Source organism: Equus caballus, chromosome 18 (genome assembly GCF_041296265.1).
Source record: "Equus caballus isolate H_3958 breed thoroughbred chromosome 18, TB-T2T, whole genome shotgun sequence".
NCBI lineage: Eukaryota > Metazoa > Chordata > Mammalia > Perissodactyla > Equidae > Equus > Equus caballus.
Genome location: NC_091701.1, coordinates 50,574,077 through 50,593,422, shown reverse-complemented (window position 1 = coordinate 50,593,422; position 19,346 = coordinate 50,574,077). Strand labels below are relative to the sequence as shown.

At 38.9% G+C, this 19,346-nt stretch overlaps 1 protein-coding gene across 18 annotated transcripts in view; it reads right to left on the bottom strand.

Annotated features, from left to right (window-relative positions):
* The window catches only part of MYO3B (myosin IIIB), a 409,714-nt gene that overhangs the window by 208,345 nt on the left and 182,023 nt on the right, over nucleotides 1–19,346 (bottom strand). For all 18 annotated transcript variants that reach the window (XR_011428262.1, XR_011428261.1, XR_011428259.1 and 15 more), the window contains 7 exons: nucleotides 17,550–17,646; nucleotides 16,482–16,598; nucleotides 15,861–15,965; nucleotides 13,415–13,498; nucleotides 12,382–12,584; nucleotides 2,065–2,163; nucleotides 1,370–1,484 (listed from right to left, as the gene is read on the bottom strand). Coding sequence is in view for 14 of the 18 variants with exons in the window: in XM_070241194.1 (XP_070097295.1) it covers nucleotides 1,370–1,484; nucleotides 2,065–2,163; nucleotides 12,382–12,584; nucleotides 13,415–13,498; nucleotides 15,861–15,965; nucleotides 16,482–16,598; nucleotides 17,550–17,646 (820 nt within the window). In the remaining 4 variants the exon portion in view is untranslated. The remainder of the gene's footprint in view (nucleotides 1–1,369; nucleotides 1,485–2,064; nucleotides 2,164–12,381; nucleotides 12,585–13,414; nucleotides 13,499–15,860; nucleotides 15,966–16,481; nucleotides 16,599–17,549; nucleotides 17,647–19,346) is intronic.

The window sequence follows — 19,346 nt, the reverse complement described above, 5'->3', positions numbered from 1 at the left end:
TTCTATTATTAGAACAGAGCCATTATCTACTTTCTTTTAGAGCCAGGACTAATTTCTTCACAGTATTCTATAACCATCTTTGTATTCTTTGAAAACATAATCTTATTAACCCTATGGCTGACTTCTTTATTGTTCTTGTACCCTTTTAAGGTAGAATGTCCCTAAACACTTTGGCATGACCCAGGTGACTTTAAATCGCTACTGCTATCTCCACCACACTTTGACTGTTCTGGTGATGCACCTTTGATAACAACCAGCTCCATAAATTAATAACCATAAAAGTCCTTTAACAATGCTGGAACCTGTTTAATTGTTCTCCTCTAAAAAATCCAAGGAAATATATTTCTATTTTTATCTGACCTTTGGGATTTTCCACTATCTGTCAGTTTAAAGTCTGTGGGAGGCCGACAGAGAAAATTAACAGCTGGCTAGAAAGAAGAAAGGTATTATTATGACTAAAATCAACCATGCTGGGGAGGGAAGGGTTGGCCAAACTTATTGGATTACAGAAGCAATCCTTTATCCAGAGTAGCTGTCCCAGAGTAACTCAAGTGTCTTGTAATCTAATCCCTTAAGATTTAACACTCTCACCTACTTCCTAATCATTCACCTCCTTTGTTGGAAAAGCAAAAGAATCTGTATATTTTGCAAAATTGATGGCATGAAGCCCAGATACTATAACATGAATGTATCTCAGAATAATATTTGAGCCTAGGGTTATAAATATTTTCTGTCACCCCTGGCATATATTTAATAGAGACAGCCTGTATCTAATAAGATAACAGCAGTACAGTACTTAGAGCTATAGTTAATAGTGTGCAACTGTGTACCATGGAGAAGGAAGTGATTGTAAAAACGTTGCAAAGGTTTAAATTAATTTGTCTTGGTGTACAAGGAACTACTTGCATAAATATATTTCTGTGGCTTGGGTGTAAGCTACATATTCCTGTACTCCTATTACACAATTCACTATAATGGTTGTAACAACCCCAACTCAGCAAAGGGCAGTATTGTTTTGGTATTAGTGATCACAGCTGTAGTGAAGTGATGACAGTGATAACAATTCATAGACACCTTGCACTTACAACAGTACTTCTACTCTAATGTTCATCTGCACATCATGTTAAAATGCAGATTCCAATTCACCTACTCTTGGTTGGACCTGAAAATCTGCATTTCTAGCAAGCTCTCAGGTGATGACAATGTTTCTGGTCCTCAGGTCACACTTTTTTTAACAAGACCTTATAACCTGACCAGCAGGGCATTTAAAAAGCAAGTATCCTGCCCCAAGTTAGAACATTCATATCTTCACTCACATTGATTCAAAACATTAACACTTGAGGTTCTTTCTCTCCTGACAATCACTTACCTTGTGAGTGAACCCTATAATCCTGAAGCAATGCTGAATTGCTTCAAACTGTCTTCTGTAAGACTCCTTGGAAGTTATGTCATGCATCACCCTTCCAGTCTCATCAGCTATGTACCTAAATAGCATATGAACAAACAGAATGAGCATTGACATAGTGAATGACACCCCAAATACCAGGGCATCATTGGACTCCTTCTTTGCAAGGGCATTTCCCTTACAGTCGAACACTGCAGTGAAATAATGGTGCATGTGGCTGAGTAAAATGGCTGCAACTGAGTTTTTGAATGTTCCAGGAAATGCAAATAGTGAGATGTAATTCCTGACATATCATCTGGAGTATTTCAGCTAAAGAGACTGTGAGTGTCCAGTTAGGAAAGTAGCTCCATTTATTTCCAGGTTTTGTCAATTGCTAGTTTTACATTCATTAAAAATTAACAACTGGGGCTGGCCCCGCAGCCCAATGGTTAAGTTCGCGCGCTCCGCTGCAGGCGGGCCAGTGTTTCATTGGTTTGGATCCTGGGTGCGGACATGGCACTGCTCATCAAACCACGCTGAGGCAGCGTCCCACATGCCACAACTAGAAGGACCCACAACAAAAGAATATACAACTATGTACTGGGGGGCTTTGGGGAGAAAAAGGAAAAATAAAATCTTTAAACAAAAAAAAATTAGCAACTAAATCCCCTGGCACTTACCTAGGAGGCTTTTCCTCAGGAAGTCTGAACTCAGAAAGTTTCTTTTGGTGATAAAGTCCAGCATAAATATAGTAAAATATGTGAAAATTTTTCTCTCCCCTGAAAAAAAGGGAGAGGGGACATCATTAACAACATATTCTGGGCTTCCCCACTCCAAGTGATTTATACCATTTCCTTCCCACACAAAATGTTATTCTGTAGCAAATTTGCATTTTCAGGCAATTAAATATGCTACATCCCAACTACAGAATAGTAATAGTGATAGAATTAATGTAGTAATTGTCACAATGTCACATTATTAAACACACTTATGTTTACTATGTGTAGAAGGAGGTTTTAGAGAATAGAAGATTTATAGGTAACAGCTCAGGTTACACACGTTTAGAGACCTTTCTATTGCAGCCCAAATGGCTTTGCATCTGTGCCACATGCCTTCTGTTTGCAGCCCATGTTGTTTCAGAGACAGTGATATCCAGCTTAGAGAGATCAGCCAAACTCCCTACTTTACTGGAGCCCCAGATAGGAAGTGGCTTGCTGGTGGTACAGCAAATTAAGGAGTAGAATTGGTCCCAGAACTGAGGTCTCCACTCTCTCAAACTTATATTCTTTGAAACACAATTCAGGAAGGAGGCTGAGCAAAATGGCAGGATGAGCTAACCCGGGACTCTCTCCCCTCCAAAATACAACCAAAGAAACAGAAAAACTGAATTTCAACCTATGGCCCCTAATGCTGAGACTGTCAGAGACCTAGAGAGCAAGAAGACAGAGAACAGAGAGGCTGAAGCTGGCCTCGGAGGAAGTGGAACGGGGTAAGAGAGAACATCACTCCCTCCTCTAGAGACTGGGATCGCTGCCACGGGTGAGGGAAGGAGCGGGGGAGGGGCCGCGTGACTGGGAGATGGTCCAGGACTCCCACCGCCGGTGCAGTGGAAACCCACTGATGGGGGAAAGCTTCCCTGTGCAAGGACCCCATCAAGCCAGGTCCCCGGGAGACCAGAGAACGAGAGCTGATCAGAATCCAGATCAGCTCATGAGAGAAACTGCTCCTACCCCCCCAAACCACGCTGGCTGCTGCCATCTTGGCTGAAGGCAGAGGGCTCAGAACACGTGGCTCTCGACCCCCATCTAGTGACGACAGGCTGTAACTGCAACCGAATGCTACCACCATGTGCAAAAACCACTCCTCTACCATTCAGCAATTTATAAAAGCCCCAGATCAGAAGGAAAACAATAAAACTACAGAATTAAGTCCTGAGGACTTGGAAATAGGTAAACTAAGTGAAAATGAGTTCGGAGTAGCTATCATCAAAAAACTCAAGGAGGTAGAGGGAAAGATAGAGAAACAAGTCAACGAGTTCTGGAGTTACTTCACAAAAGAGATTGAAACTATAAAGAAGAATCAAACAGAAATACTAGAGATGAAAAATACAATGGACCAGATAAAACAGAATACAGATTCCCTGAATGCCCATGTAGACACCATAGAGGAGCAAATTAGCATAATCGAAGATAGACAGGCTGAATGGCTCCAGACAAGGGAAGAAAGAGAACTAAGGATTAAAAAGAATGAGGAAAATATCAGAGAAATATCAGATTCAATGAGGAGAAAGAATTTAAGAATCATCGGAATTCCTGAGAACGTGGAAAAGGAAAATGGAGCAGAAAGTGTGCTTAATGAAATTATAGAAGAGAACTTCCCAAATCTAGGGATTGAGGGAGAAATGTGTGTGGAGGAAGCTTTCAGATATCCTAGATTTGTCAATGTAAAAAGACCTACTGCAAGGCATATAGTAGTAAAAATGTCAAAAATGAAAGACAAAGAAAGAATACTCAGGGCAGCAAGACGGAAGAAAATAACCTACAAAGTAACTCCTATCAGACTTTCAACAGATTTCTCTACAGAAACCTTACAAGCTAGGAGAGAATGGAGTGACATATTCAAAACTTTAAAAGATAAAAATCTTCAGCCAAGAATACTCTATCCAGCAAAAATATCCTTCAGACATGAAGGAGAAATTAAATCTTTTCCAGACAAACAAAAGTTAAGGGAATTTGTAACCAAAAGTCCTCCACTACAAGAAATCCTCAAGAAGGCTCTCATGCCTGAAAAAATGAAAAAAGGGAGAAAGGGGTCACAAACCACAAAGTAGGGAGACAGATAGATAGAAGCAGAACAGGATAGCAAATATTCAATTATAGCATTAGGATAAAGGTAAGGAAACCAACAAAACAAAGGTGATCTTATCACTCTAACTACAAACTCATAACACGAGTTGGAATAAGAAATGAAAATAATAAATTAGGAGGGGAAGAGCAAAGGAACTAAATCAGTCTAGGTCAAGTAAGTAACAGACCACCAGAGACCAGACTATATTATACACGAGATTCTAAATACAAATTTCAGGGTAGCCACTAAACTAAAAAACAGAACAGAGCCACAAAACATAAACAAGGAAAAATCTAAGAAACCCAGCATAAGAAATTGCAGTAGTCAATGGGTAGGCTAAAACACACAAGACGAGAAACAAAGGTAACGCAGGAAAACCAGATAATGAGCGACAGATTGACAGCATTAAGTCCACATGCATCAACAATCACCCTCAATGTAAACAGATTGAACTCTCCAATAAAAAGACACAGAGTGGCAAAATGGATTAAAGAACAAGATCCAACAATTTCTTGCCTCCAGGAAACACACCTCAGCCCCAAGGACAAACACAGGCTCAGAGTGAAGGGGTGGAAGACAATACTTCAAGTTAATAGCAAGCAAAAGAAAGCAGGTGTTGCAATACTTATATCAGACAAAGCGGATTTCAAAATAAGGCAGGTAAAGAGAGGCACAGAGGGACAATATATAATGATTAAAGGGACACTTCATCAAGAAGAAATAACGCTTATAAATATCTATGCACCCAACACAGGAGCACCAAGGTTCATAAAGCAACTATTAACAGACCTAAAGGAAGATGTTAAAAACAACACAATAATAGTAGGGGACCTCAACACCCCACTCACATCAATGGACAGATCATCCAGACAGAAAATCAACAAGGAAATAGTGGAGCTAAACGAAAAACTAAAACAATTGGACTTAATAGACATATATAGAACACTTCATCCTAAAGCAGCAGAATACACATTCTTCTCAAGTGCACATGGAACATTCTCAAGGATAGACCATATGTTGGGAAACAAGGCAAGCCTCTACAAATTTAAAACAACTGAAATAATAACAAGCATCTTCTCTGATCATAATGCTATAAGGCTAGAAATTAATTACAAGAAAAAAGCTGAGAAAGGCACAAGGATGTGGAGACTAAACAATATGCTACTGAACAAGCAATGGATCATTGAAGAAATTAAAGAAGAAATAAAAAAATACCTGGAGACAAATGAAAATGATAACATGCCATACCAACTCATATGGGATACAGCAAAAGCTGTATTAAGAGGAAAATTCATCGCAATACAAACACATCTTAACAAACAAGAAAAATCCCAAATAAGCAATCTTAAACTACACCTAACTGAATTAGAGAAAGAAGAACAAACAAAGCCCAAAGTCAGCAGAAGGACATAAATAATACAAATCAGAGCAGAAATAAATGCTATTGAAATGAAAATGGTGGTAGAAAGGATCAATGAAACAAAGAGCTGGTTCTTTGAGAAGATGAACAAAATTGACAAACTCCTAGCCAGACTTACAAAGAAAAAAAGGGAGAAAGCTCAAACAGAATCAGAAATGAAAGAGGAGAAATAACACAGACTCTGCAGAAATACAACGGATTATAAGAGAATACTATGAAAAATTATATGCCAACAAAATGGATAACCTAGAGGAAATGGATAAATTCTTGGACTCCTATAATCTCCCAAAGCTCACTCAAGAAGCAGTAGACAATTTGAACAGACCAATCACAAGGAAAGAGATTGAAACAGCAATCAAAAACATTCCAAAGAATAAAACCCCAGGACCAGATGGCTTTCCTGGGGAATTCTACCAAACGTTCAGAGAGGATTTAATACCTATCCTTTTGAGGCTATTCCAAAAAATTAGGGAGGATGGAACACTTCCTAACACATTCTATGAGGCCAACATCACGCTGATACCAAAGCCTGACAAGGACACCATGAAAAAAGAGAACTACAGGCCAATATCACTGACGAACATAGATGCAAAAATTCTAAACAAAATTTTGGCAACCAGAATTCAGCAATTCATCAAAAGGATCATACATCATGATCAAGTGGGATTCATACCACGGACACAGGGATGGTTCAACATCTGCAAATCAATCAATGTGATACACCACATCAACAAACTGAGGAATAAAAGCCACATGATCATCTCAATAGATGCAGAGAAAGCATCTGACAAGATCCAACAGCCATTTATGATAAAAACTCTGAACAAAATGGGCATAGAAGGGAACTACCTCAACATAATAAAGGCCACATATGACAAACCCACAGCCAACATCATACTCAATGGGCAAAAACTGAGCGCCATCCCCCTGAAAACAGGAACAAGACAAGGATGCCCTCTACCACCACTCTTATTTAACATAGTACTGGAGGTCCTGGCCAGAGCAATCAGGCAAGAAAAAGGAATAAAAGGAATCCAAATAGGGAGGGAAGAAGTGAAACTCTCACTGTTTGCAGACGACATGATCTTATATATAGAAAACCCCAAAGAATCCATTGGAAAACTCTTAGAAGTAATCAACAACTACAGCAAAGTTGCAGGATATAAAATCAATTTGCATAAATCAGTAGCATTTCTATATTCTAATAACGAACTAACAGAAAAAGAACTCAAGAACACAATACCATTCACAATCACAACAAAAAGAATAAAATACCTTGGGGTAAAAACTAAGGAAGTGAAGGACCTATATAATGAAAATTACAAGGCCTTTCTGAGAGAATTGGATGACGACATAAGGAGATGGAAAGACATTCCATGTACATGGATTGGAAGAATAAACATAGTTAAAATGTCCGTTCTACCTAAAGCAATCTACAGATTCAACGCTATCCCAATCAGAATCCCAATGACATTCTTTACAGAATTAGAACAAAGAATCCTAAAATTCATATGGGGCAACAAAAGACCCCGAATTTCTAAAGCAATCCTGAGAAGAAAGAACAAAACGGGAGGCATCACAATCCCTGACTTCAAAACATACTACAAAGCTACAGTAATCAAAACAGCATGGTACTGGTACAAAAACAGGTGCACAGATCAATGGAACAGAATTGAAAGCCCAGAAATAAAACCACACATCTATGGACAGCTTATCTTCGACAAAGGAGCTGAGAGCATACAATGGAGAAAAGAAAGTCTTTTCAACAAATGGTGCTGGGAAAACTGGAAAGCCACATGTAAAAGATATGAAAATCGACCATTCTTTTCCACCATTCACCAAAATAAACTCAAAATGGATCAAAGACCTAAAGGTGAGACCTGAAACCATAAGGCTTCTGGAAGAAAACGTAGGCAGTGCACTCTTTGACATCAGTATTAAAAGGATCTTTTCGGACACCATGCCTTCTCAGAGAAGGGAAACAATAGAAAGAATAAACAAATGGGACTTCATCAGATTAAAGAGCTTCTTCAAGGCAAATGAAAACAGGATTGAAACAAAAAAACAACCCACTAACTGGGAAAAAATATTTGCAAGTCATATATCTGACAAAGGCTTAATATCCATAATATATAAAGAACTCTCGCAACTCAACAACAAAAAATCAAACAACCTGATCAAAAAATGGGCTGGAGACATGAACAGACATTTCTCCAAAGAAGATATATGGATGGCCAATAGACACATGAAAAGATGCTCATCAGCGCTGATCATCACGGAAATGCAAATCCAAACTACACTAAGATATCACCTTACATCCATCAGAATGACAAAAATATCTAAATCTAATAGTAACAAATGTTGGAGACGTTGTGGAAAGAATGGAACCCTCATACACTGCTGGTGGGAATGCAAACTAGTGCAGCCACTATGGAAAACAGTATGGAGATTCCTCAAAAAATTAAAAATAGAACTATCATACGACCCAGCTATTCCACTACTGGGTATCTATCCAAAGAGCTTGAAGTCAGCAATTCCAAAAGTCCTATGCACCCCAATGTTCATTGCAGCATTATTTACAGCAGCCAAGACATGGAAGCAACCTAAGTGCCCATCAACAGATGAATGGATAAAGAATTTGTGGTATATATATACAATGCAATACTACTCAGCTGCAAAACAGAACAAAATCATCCCATTTGCAACAACATGGATGGACCTTGAGGGAATTATGTTAAGTGAAATAAGCCAGTTAGAGAAGGATAATCTGTGTATGACTTCACTCATATGAGGAATTTGAAAATGTGGACAAAGAGAACAGATTAGTGGCTACCAGGGGAAAGGTGGGGTGGGGGGTGGGCACAAAGGGTGAAGTGGTGCACCTACAACATGACTGACAAACATTAATGTACAACTGAAATTTCACAAGATTGTAAACTGTCATTAACTCAATAAAAAAAAAACACACAATTCAAAATGGCATGCGTCAATCCACCTGGTCTCTTGCTGTCCACCCTCTTTTAGGCCACCCCAGCCAGGGTTCTTTCAAATAGGTGCAACTCTACATGTGGTCTATGGACGACTGTCAGCTTATGACGAGATAAGGAACTGGAAAGTACATGTCTAGACATTTTATAGCAAGTGACATTGCCATGATAACTTTTCTGATAATTCATTTCAATTATAATTTTGAAAATTGGTCTTTCAGCAAAGATAGTCTGGAAAGCCCTGCTCTGGATTCCTTTCTTTCCTCTGGAGGAAGACAGTCTCTTCTGTTGATGCCCCAGGATTGTGGCAAATCTTCACCTTGGCTAACTTAGCTCTGTGGAAAGAAATCTCGTCTTCCTTCTACTCCTTGTCCCTACCTGTGACATGGGCCCCACTCTTTTCTTCAGCTTCTCCTGGATATCCTAGCCTTCTTCTGGTAGTTAATCCTGTCAAAGCTCTCCTAGTGCATTCTTATTACTGCCTTGTATTTTAGATGCCTCTACTTGCCATTTCTCACTCATTTTTTACTCAACTAATAAATTTATTGAGTGCCAATCATGGCAGGGACTGTACCAGGTGCCAGGGATATAGGAATCAGAGGATTCATGCCCTCTGGAGCTTCCCTTCTACTGATGGAGTTAGATGAATCAACAAGGAAACTTGTGATGAAGACTTTGAAAGAAACAAATAAGGGGCGGAGATGAAGGGTAACGTTAGGGATGAGGGCTACTTGTGTCAAGTTAGGGGAAGGACTCTCTAAGGAAATAACACTTAAGTCAAACTCTGAAGAATGAGAAGGGGCTGGAAGGAGCAACAGAGAGAAGGGGAAACAGAGGGAACAGCATATACACATAGGCTCTGAGCACGATACTCACATAGGACCAAAAAAATGCTAGTGAGAAGCAGGTGGGTAGGCAGGCAGGCACAGGCCACACACAGCCTTATCAGGTCATAAGGAAGACTTTGTTGCTTATACAATTAGAATTCTTCAAACTGTTTTAAACCGGAGTCAGGGTTCATTGTAAGTATGTGACAAGATTTTAAGAAGCTAAGATGGATGCAGGGAGACCACTTAGGAGGTCTAGGTGAGAGAGCAAGTGACTTAGTCACGGTAATGGAAGTGATGATGGTGAACAAGAGTAAGCTTAAAGATATATTTTGGAGAAACAATCAAAACAATGTCCTGATAGAATGAATGAGGGTGGTGAGGGAAGGGGACGTGGAGTCTGCCTCCCAGGTTTCTAACTTGAGCATCTGGTGATGGTGGCACCACTCACGCAGTCCTTATTGAACTTTATGAACTAGTATGCCTGGTATGAATGTCACTTGTTCTTTAACTTCTGGTAAATGTGTAGGCTTTGGCTGACTCATCTTAGTCTTGCCTTTCTGTAGTTTTTTTTGCAGATACCTCTAGTTCTCAATTCTTCCAAGCTTTGCCTACCAACATCCATTCCTAGCATAAATTCAATTTGATTTTCATTCCTGTATTTATCAGGATTGGCGAGGTTCTGTTGCAGTAAGAAACATCCCAAGATTTTAGTGGCTTAACTCAACATAGGCTTACTTCTTGCTCAGAGTACATGCCCACTGAGGGTCAGCAGGGTGGGCTGTGCTCACCACAGTCACTCATGGGCCCAGGCTGATGGAGCAGCAACCATCTTGCACTTTGCCAGAGTTCTGAAGGGTCTTTCCATTAAATGGTTATTTGCCAGAACTGTTCATATGACCACATCCAGCCACAGTGTAACAAGAAGGGGAATCCTACTATGCACCCAGAAGAGGGCAGAACCAGAAAGGTTAGATGAACAGGACTTTCATCTTCTCCTCATCCAATGTCTTCAGTCTATTTTTCCCCATCAGTGGTATCATATTGAATAAATTTAATAGTAAGTTATGGTTTATTAGGTGTCTATTAAGTTTCAGATTCAATATTTGGTATAAATCACATACCATCTCATTTAATTCTCACAACAGCCCTCCGAGGTTGGCTTTATTATGTACTTTTTGCATATGAGGAAAGTAAGGTAAAAGGATATTTATATCAATTAATAGGCAACCACAATAAGTGACATAGCTATGATTGGAACTCTCCTCACATTATCTCTGTAAAAAAACCACTTGACATCTGAACACAGAAGACTATAGTTTCCATTCTGTCAGAGGTAGCTCCCTAAACTTTAAAACCACCCTAATTTAGGGAGAAAGAGGAGGAGGACCTCATCAAAATTAATCAGGAAGCCACAGGGAAGCCAAAATGACTCTCATTCTATCCTTTTGTTCATTTGTTTAATTTTCATGTCAGTCCCTATTTTGTGAGGAAACTGCAAGCGTATGATAGAAGACGACGCTTGAGTTCTTAACCCAAAGCAAGTCCTGTGGATTCCGCTTGCATTAGGATCTCTCAGATTCATTAACTCCTCTCCACCTCCATCTCCACTCCTACCACCTCAGCCCAGGCCAACATTCTCTCTCACGTGGATTTGGCAATAGCTTCCTAATGGCCTCAACATGATACTTCTTGTGTCTCCAAGCCAGAGTAATTATTTCACAATGCAAGTTGGGTTTTGTGACGTCCCCTCTTGAAAATGTTAAATGGCTTCCTATTGCCTTTAGAATGAGGTTCAAAATCCTTAGCTTGGTTCCAAAGCCCTACATGATCTGGTCTCAGCCTCATCTTTGCCCTTCTCTACCTCCCCATCCTGTCCCCACCTCATTGGCTAACTCCTATTGATCCTTGGATCTCAGTGTAGATGTCTCGTACACAGGGAGCCCCTCTCTTCCAGACTAGGTTATGTGCCCTTCCTTCTCCTGTTTTACACCTTCATAGCACCTTACATTGCTTCCTGGTACTTATCACAATGGTTCTGCCTTTGAGTTTATTTATTTGTTTAATGCCTGTGATCCAGCCCCCACCCCAATCTACCACTCATACCAAGCTCTGTGAGTACTGAGACTTGTCTATTTTGTTTACTCTTGCAACCCCAGCAGAGAGCACAGCACTAGCATACAGCATTCAACAGATAATTACTGAATAATGCATGGATGGATCCACACTCCTGAGGAAGTCTGATGTCCTCTAATAATAATAATAACAATAGGAAGAGTGGCTAACCCTCTGATAACATGTTCCATTCCAGGCACTTTCTAAAGTAATTTTATATAAATGAGCTCATTAATCTTCACAGCAAACGCATAAGGTAGGCCCTAGTAGCATCTCCATTTCACAGATGAGGCCCAGAAAAGTTAAGTGATATATCCAAGGTCACATAGGAAATGTCAGAGTCAGCATTTGAACCCAGAGCAGTCCATGCTATTGATCACTATTGCTAAACTGCTCTTCTTAGAACAAAATATTTTTTTCCTCTCTCAATCTAGGGAAAAACATGTGGAATATTCTCAGTGCCTTTTTTTCTAAATAGACAAATTCAATTTTAAGGGATTTAATGATTCTTAAAAGTATCTACAATGTTGTTAAATTCTACCTGGTATAACTGACTCAGGAGAAATAGGCATATCTATGCCAAAGTACTCCCACCCCAGCCCTTTGTCCTCTGCCTGTAAACATCTTTTAGGTTAGAACACCACTTATCCTTTGCTTAAATAATTTCTTGCTCTTAGGGAGGCTGGGCGGAGGGGTGGGCAGAGATGCTAAGGACAAGGGTGAAAATGGAGCCATTAAAATTCCCAAAGCCCCACTGTCTATGTTGCAGAGCAAAACCAAAGTGTTAAATAGTGCACCTACTCTGCCTGTTTTATAACTCTGGATTTTTCAAGGAGATATTCAGAGATTCTTGCCCCCATCACGGCTCCAGTTGGTGTAAACATCATTTCCAGATATTTTCCAAAACGGCTGGAGTTGTCATTGATGGCAGTGCATGCATTTCCAAAGGCTTCCACCAGGGAGTTGACTTGCAGAATTTTCTCTCTCAAGGTCTGATTATTGGCCTGTGCCAAACAGAGAACAGTCAAGAGGAGTCTCCAGGAGCATTACTCCAGCAGAGATGCCCCATACCCTTCCCTATGCACAAAATTCACATTATCCTTTTGGGAAGGCCTCCATTTGAGGAAATTAGCATCAACCGCCAGCATTGTTTTCTCAGATGAGCAGCTCCCCAGGTGCATAGGCATCAGATGAGGCTAGATTATGTTATCATTTTTACCTCCAGACACACTTCACTTAAAATCTTTGACAGATAAAATGCCTAAAGAGTTTAGAAAGAATTTTCAATACAGAAATCCCATAACTTTTCTCAGTCATCCATTATAATATTCAATAAACCTCACCTGTAAAAAAATATTCCTTAATTTCTTTCTTAGTCACATAATATACTTATTCTCAGTATAAGTAACTGCTAGACCAGTTTTTAATTCCTCCAACGCCCATTTCACCAAACTGAAAATTTCCATTTCCCTCAACTTTTGCTCAAAGATTTCTATTTTCAATCCCTTAATCATTTTAGTGGCTCTCCCTGATCCTGTTCCTAATGTTTAACCACTTTTACTGCTTAATGGCTAAATGTTTCTATTACATTGAAAACATGAAAAATTAGTTGCTGATTATCTAGTGAATTCGTGCCGGCATTATTTTCCTCACTAGGTGAAAGAAGGATGGCATGCTGACATCTTAAGAGGTCTAGCTATCAGGAGGCAAACATAATAAAGATGGAGTGTTTTTAGGTAACCCCTAATAAAAACTAGTATTTCCACCACTTATAAAACATGCAGTTACTCCGCAGGGACTTCTAGCCACAAGACATAAAGCAGGTAGCCAATACCTTTCCCAAGAAAGTCAAATGCTGAACAATCAGGTGGGCGCTTTCTGTCTTCCCAGAGCCACTTTCTCCGCTGATGACAATGCACTGACAGAGAAAATGGAGTGTCGGTGAAGAATTCATAGCATGGTAAACCCTGCATATTCAGCTATGTTTTTCATATAACATCCACCACGGTACACCTTAATTTTTCACTGAGCAACATATCTTAGGAATCTTTCCATTTCAGTACATTGAGAGCTTCTTCAACCTTTTCACAGCTGCACGTTGTTCCACCGTATAAATGTACCATAATCTATGTAACCAGTCCCATACTGATGGATACTGGAGTTTTTTCCTTTTGATATTACAAACAATATTGCAATGAATAACCCTATATATATCATTATATTTATATGTAGGTTCATCTGTAGAATAAATTCCTAGAAATGGAGTTTTTGGATCAAAAGGTAAATACATTTGTAAATTTGATAGGTAATACCAAACTGCTTTCCTAAGGACTGTACCAATATATGAAAGTGCCTGTTCTCCTACAGCCTTACCAAACAGGGTATGTTGGATTTTTGCCAATCTGACAGGCAAAACATGGTATCTCAGTATAGTTTTAATTTGCATTTCTTTTATCATAAGTGAGGTTGGGCATCTTTTCATATGTTTAAGGTCATTCATGTATTTTTTTTGTGACCAGTCCATATCCTTTGCCTATTTTTTGTATTGTTGGTCTTTTCGTCATTTATTTCCAGGAGCTCTTTATGTATAAGAGGAAAATAATGGGTGCAGTATAATAAAAAATATATATTTGGTCTTTGTCTTGGGTTCCTGGCACAGAGCTCCTAAAACCCTTGCAATTTTCTGAATGATATGAGTGATAGGAGCATCTTTTGTTACACAAACAAGTCCCTTTCAACCAAACCTAACTGCTAACCATGTGGTTCAACGTGTGACCCAAGATAGCTTCAGGATGGGGGTTGGTCACCAGAAAGATCAAACACATGAATACAAGGTGGGAACTTTCAGCCCCACTATCCCAACTTCTGGGGAAGAGAAAGGAGCTAGAGATTGACTGAGTCATAAACGCTCTTGAACAACAAGATTCAGAGAGCTTCTGGTATGAATTGAGGTGCTTGGAGTGGGGTATGTCCAGAGAAGGCACAGAAGCTTTGCAGCACCCCTCCCCCCATATCTTGCCCTATGATCTCTTCCATTTGGCTGTTCCTGAGTTCTATCCTTTATAATAAACCATTAAATAAAGTGTTTTCCCGAGTTCTACGAGTCATTCTAGTAAATTGTCAAACCTGAGAGGGGTTGCGGGACTCCTTGAATTTGTAATTGGCAAGGCATCAGTGTGGGTAGCCTGGGCACCCCATTTGTAGCTGATGTCTGAAGTGGGGGCAGTCTTATGAGACTGAGCCCTGAACCTGTGAGGTCTGCACTAACTCCAGAAATTTAGTGTCAGAAATGAATGGAAATGAATTGTTGGTCATCCAGTTGGTGTTGGAGAATTGGTTGTCATTGCAAAAGACACAATATTTGGTGTCAGAAATGGTATCAGAAAAAAGAGAACACAGTGGGGCAACTTCTTAACTTGACAAACACATATATCTCTCTCCATTTACTTCCTCTCTACGAAATCTATGGATATTTCACAAGTTTCTGGGAAAGATAAGAATTTGGAGAAGTCAAGTTCTAACCTATAGTGAATCCATGTACTCCACTTTGTAACTTGCACTGTTATAATTTCACCTATTCCTCGACAAACCCAAAGCTGGGACTTTACAGGTCTCAGGAAATATACACATAGTGATTCTCTCATAAAATTTTCTCACAAATCAGGTTACTTCTAATTCAAACAGAAGAAACACACAAAGAAAAATATACATTTTCGAAGTCAAGGAAGGGTCAAAAGTTGGATACACCACCACTGTGAATCGGAGGTCCAGAAAGTTAAAGCATATGGGTGAGCTTTGTGTTTAACCAGCATTGAGTTTAAGATTTGTTCAGTCTTTACCCAAATCATGACAATTTCTCAGGAGCTAAATGGTGTGCAGTATTTCATACAAAAAGAACAGATTCTGAGATCTTAATAGGAAGGAATTTCATTTATGTCATTCTATATCCTGTTTTTATTGCAATAATTGTCACATAATCAGGTTTGTGTTAGCTCTATGCACTCATATTCTTATTAGAAATATCCTTATTACATTTTATCAGAGAAAATGAGTGCTCTTGATGTGAATGTTTCATGTTTTTTGAAAAGGGTTTTCATGTTCTCCTGCTACTCTGCCTTTATTACTGTTCCCGTCCCACTGAGTTACTATTTCATTTCTTATTTCCTTGAGTCAGCACCAGCAACCAGAATGGAAAGTTTTCAGGAAGACTTAACAGCTGCAGAGGCAGACAGAACACACCCTACTATGCGACTTGGTAGGAAAGGAAGGTGCGTTCTTACCTGGTCTTTGCTGAAAGTAACCATGCATTGATAAGCAGCATCTGCTGATGCAAATATGTGGGGAGGATTTGAGACACGTTTCACCCCATGATAAAGTCTGGAAAACTGAAGACAAAAATAATTTAAAGGATCCTTCTAATGCTCCACTGGACCTTCTAATTCTCCAGGACCTATTGCCCACGAAACCAAGGATTTGTCACTTATTAGGGGAACTGTGGCATCAGGAAGGCTGTAGAGTCTACAGGCCTGAAGTCAAATCCCTGTTCTTCAGCTACTGGCTTCGTGAGCTTGTGCAAGGGAATTAACTTCATCACGCTGAGTCTCCTCGTCTGTCAAATAGGCTTAATAATAGTACTTGTCTCACAGGTTGTGAGAGTAAGCGAGGTAACCCAGTGCCTGGCAGGTAGTAAGCACTAAATGAATGTTAGCTATTATTGTTACATCTTGCTTTAAAAATTTACCCCCAAAATGTAAGAATACCATCTGTGTTGATTATCTGCAGTTCAGGGTACATACCTGTGGGATGGCATAACTTTATTCTCACTTTTTCCTTCTTTTCATTTTCCCTTGTGATTTTTAATTTCCTATTCAGGAGCAAGATGCTCTTGAAGCATTCCTTACCTGTGGTGAGTATATGCTTAGATTCTGGAAGGGGTTTAACGCAATTAAGATGTCTCCAACATATGTGTAAATCAGCAAGTCCACATAACGCTTCTGCAACTGATGAATAATTGTATCCTAAGAAGAGGATAAATGATATTGAGAGTAAACATTATTTCAGTCAAGAGAGAGATTCTAAAAATAACAAATTTATTCTTATAAGAATATTTTTCTCTAAAAGATGAAAGTAGTCAATTTAAATCATACAATGACCCTAATGATCCTAAATGCAGATATTCACCTTGAAAGAACAAAAAAAATTGGAATATGCTAAAAGAATTAGACCCACTTAGGACTTGCTAAAAGACACTGAGATATCCAACAAATATTTTGTTTGTTATTGTGAAAAACTTGTCTCACCCAATCAAAATGTTCTATTTAGAATTTGATTTAATAAGCCGTTTCTATTGATAAAGTACACACAAAATAGTAACTTCATTTCTCAAAGCATTGCATTTAAAATTTATGTGGTGAGAATATAGAATTGAACACTTTTATATTGCACTTTAGTGATTCATGCATTGTCTTTAAGGGTCCCCAGAGTTAGAATTTGTAGAAGCAGGTCCAGTGCAATTAACAGCTCTATTAAATATGCATATTGTAAATGGGGATTATCACAGTTTTCAAATTTAGGATTCAAGCTGTATTAACTTTACTATTTCCCTAAAGGAAGCTCCTTTTTATGAAGAACAACAACTACCTGAATTTAAGGTTAAGATGCACTTTTTTAAAAACCGAAAATAATTTCAGCTGATATAAAACATCATTTAAGCCTACAATATAAAGAGCTTTATTAGAAAAATCCAAATCCTTTTCTCATCATTATTTAGGGTATTTTGGGGACTATAATTGAATATAACACAGGATCATAGTCAAAGCAACCAAATGCTCCTTGAGTTTCAACCCCAAGGATATATAAATAATTAAATTTTCAAGTGACCTTAGGAGAATATTGTCACAACAGAAAGGTCAGACCATTCAAGTGAAACAAATGTCATCGGTGAGAACTGTCTATTAAATATTTAGTACCTCATCCAGAACCTCTAGATTAACCAAATCATCCTCAAGGCAGTATTTTTCAGCATCTTCCACACGATAGGGTCTTCTGGTATGCATCCTTTCATGCCTAGAAGTTTATCCAGAGAATATTAGCACCAAGACAGAAAGTAATGTAGCAGAAGGTAGGCAATGAGAATGACTCATTGACAGTCTTATCACGTGACATGTTTGGAGACTTCAGAGAAAGGGACAGGAGGAACAAGTCCATTCCAGGTCCCCAAGCTCACTCTCTGTCACTGTAGGAATACCAGGAGTAAGGTGAGCTCCAGAGCTCAAGCCTTCCTTCTACCATAGTGGGCAGTATTAGCAAATGGGTCCATCTAATACTTAGATCTGCTTTTCTTAAATGCCCACCACACTACTTTCTCACATTTTTCTGTTCAGTGTCAGGCTTATAGTTCTCACCGGGTACTTCCCTTGAGGTCTCTCTGTGCTATCTGCACTAGCACCACCTACCTCCAACTTCTTGAGAAATTTTTTAAACTACAGAAAACTTCAGAGAACAATATAGCAAATACCAATGAACTGGTAAATGTTTACATTTTATCTTGTTTATTTGAAATCCCTTTGTGACCTATGTTCCACCCCACTCCTTTTTCCTGAATGACCACTATTTGGTGGGTATCCCTCCAGTCTGTTGTTAAATATTGGTCATACACATATATGTACCCTGAACAATATACAGATTGTGTATGTTTAATTATAAAAATGATATACTGTTAGCTTCATTCTGCAAACTTGCTTTTTTTCTGTTCAATGTTATGATTTTTAAAAAATATCTGTGGGTGTTTATTTATTATTTCAGTCACCTTTAATCACTGGGTAATATTATATGATATAAACATGTACCAATTTATCCAGTCCTATGTTGATCAACATTTAGGCTGATTCAAAGTTTTTGCTATTAGAAACAAAGCAGTACTCAATATCTTTATGTGCATCCTCTTGTGTATATACATAAGATTTTTCTCTTAGGGAGCATTGCTCACCAGCCATTTAAAAAACTTGGTTGGCATCCATACTAATCCCCTTTGGTGTACTAAAATATCATTCTTTGAGATATAAAGTTAATTCAGGGTGAAAGTAGGCTTTCCCGCAATTCCCTTCATAAACTTAGCACTACTCAATGGGATATGGGGGAAAGCGTTGGCCTAGAAGTTAAGAGTTCTGGGTCTTAGTCTCAGGGTTGTGAGTAATGTGGTCAGGCCACTCAGCAAATCGCTTAATGGCCAGCATCTCAGTTTTCTTCATCTATAAATAGAATCACCCCTGACTGGTCTATTTATCTCACAGGGAGGTGTGAAAGCAAATACAGTCATGGATGTAAAAATGCAAAAGGGTTGAAAAAATACACCAAGCACTATTCTTAACGTCCCCGTCATAATTTGGAATCAACAATTTACATAGCTCCATACATTACTCAGAATACTATTAACTAAACAAAATCACATGTAAAATGTCCTCCAAGGTACTGTAAATTCACCAGCAGAGAAGCATCACTGCATGGTTTGTCCCTGTCACATTTTATACCCACCATCATCACAGCTTTAGAGGATACAGTTCTACCTTGCCAGGTCCCAGAATCTGGCTTTACTGAACATTTTGCTGTAAGTACCATGTAGCAGTCATGGTATCTTGATGTATACTCTATCTTTTGCTACACACATTTCACAAAAGTAGGTAAAAAGGAAGAAGCAAACTCAATAGCTCTGGATTTTGAGTCTTGAGTTTATAATACAATGAAAATAGGCAAAGAAACATTGACTT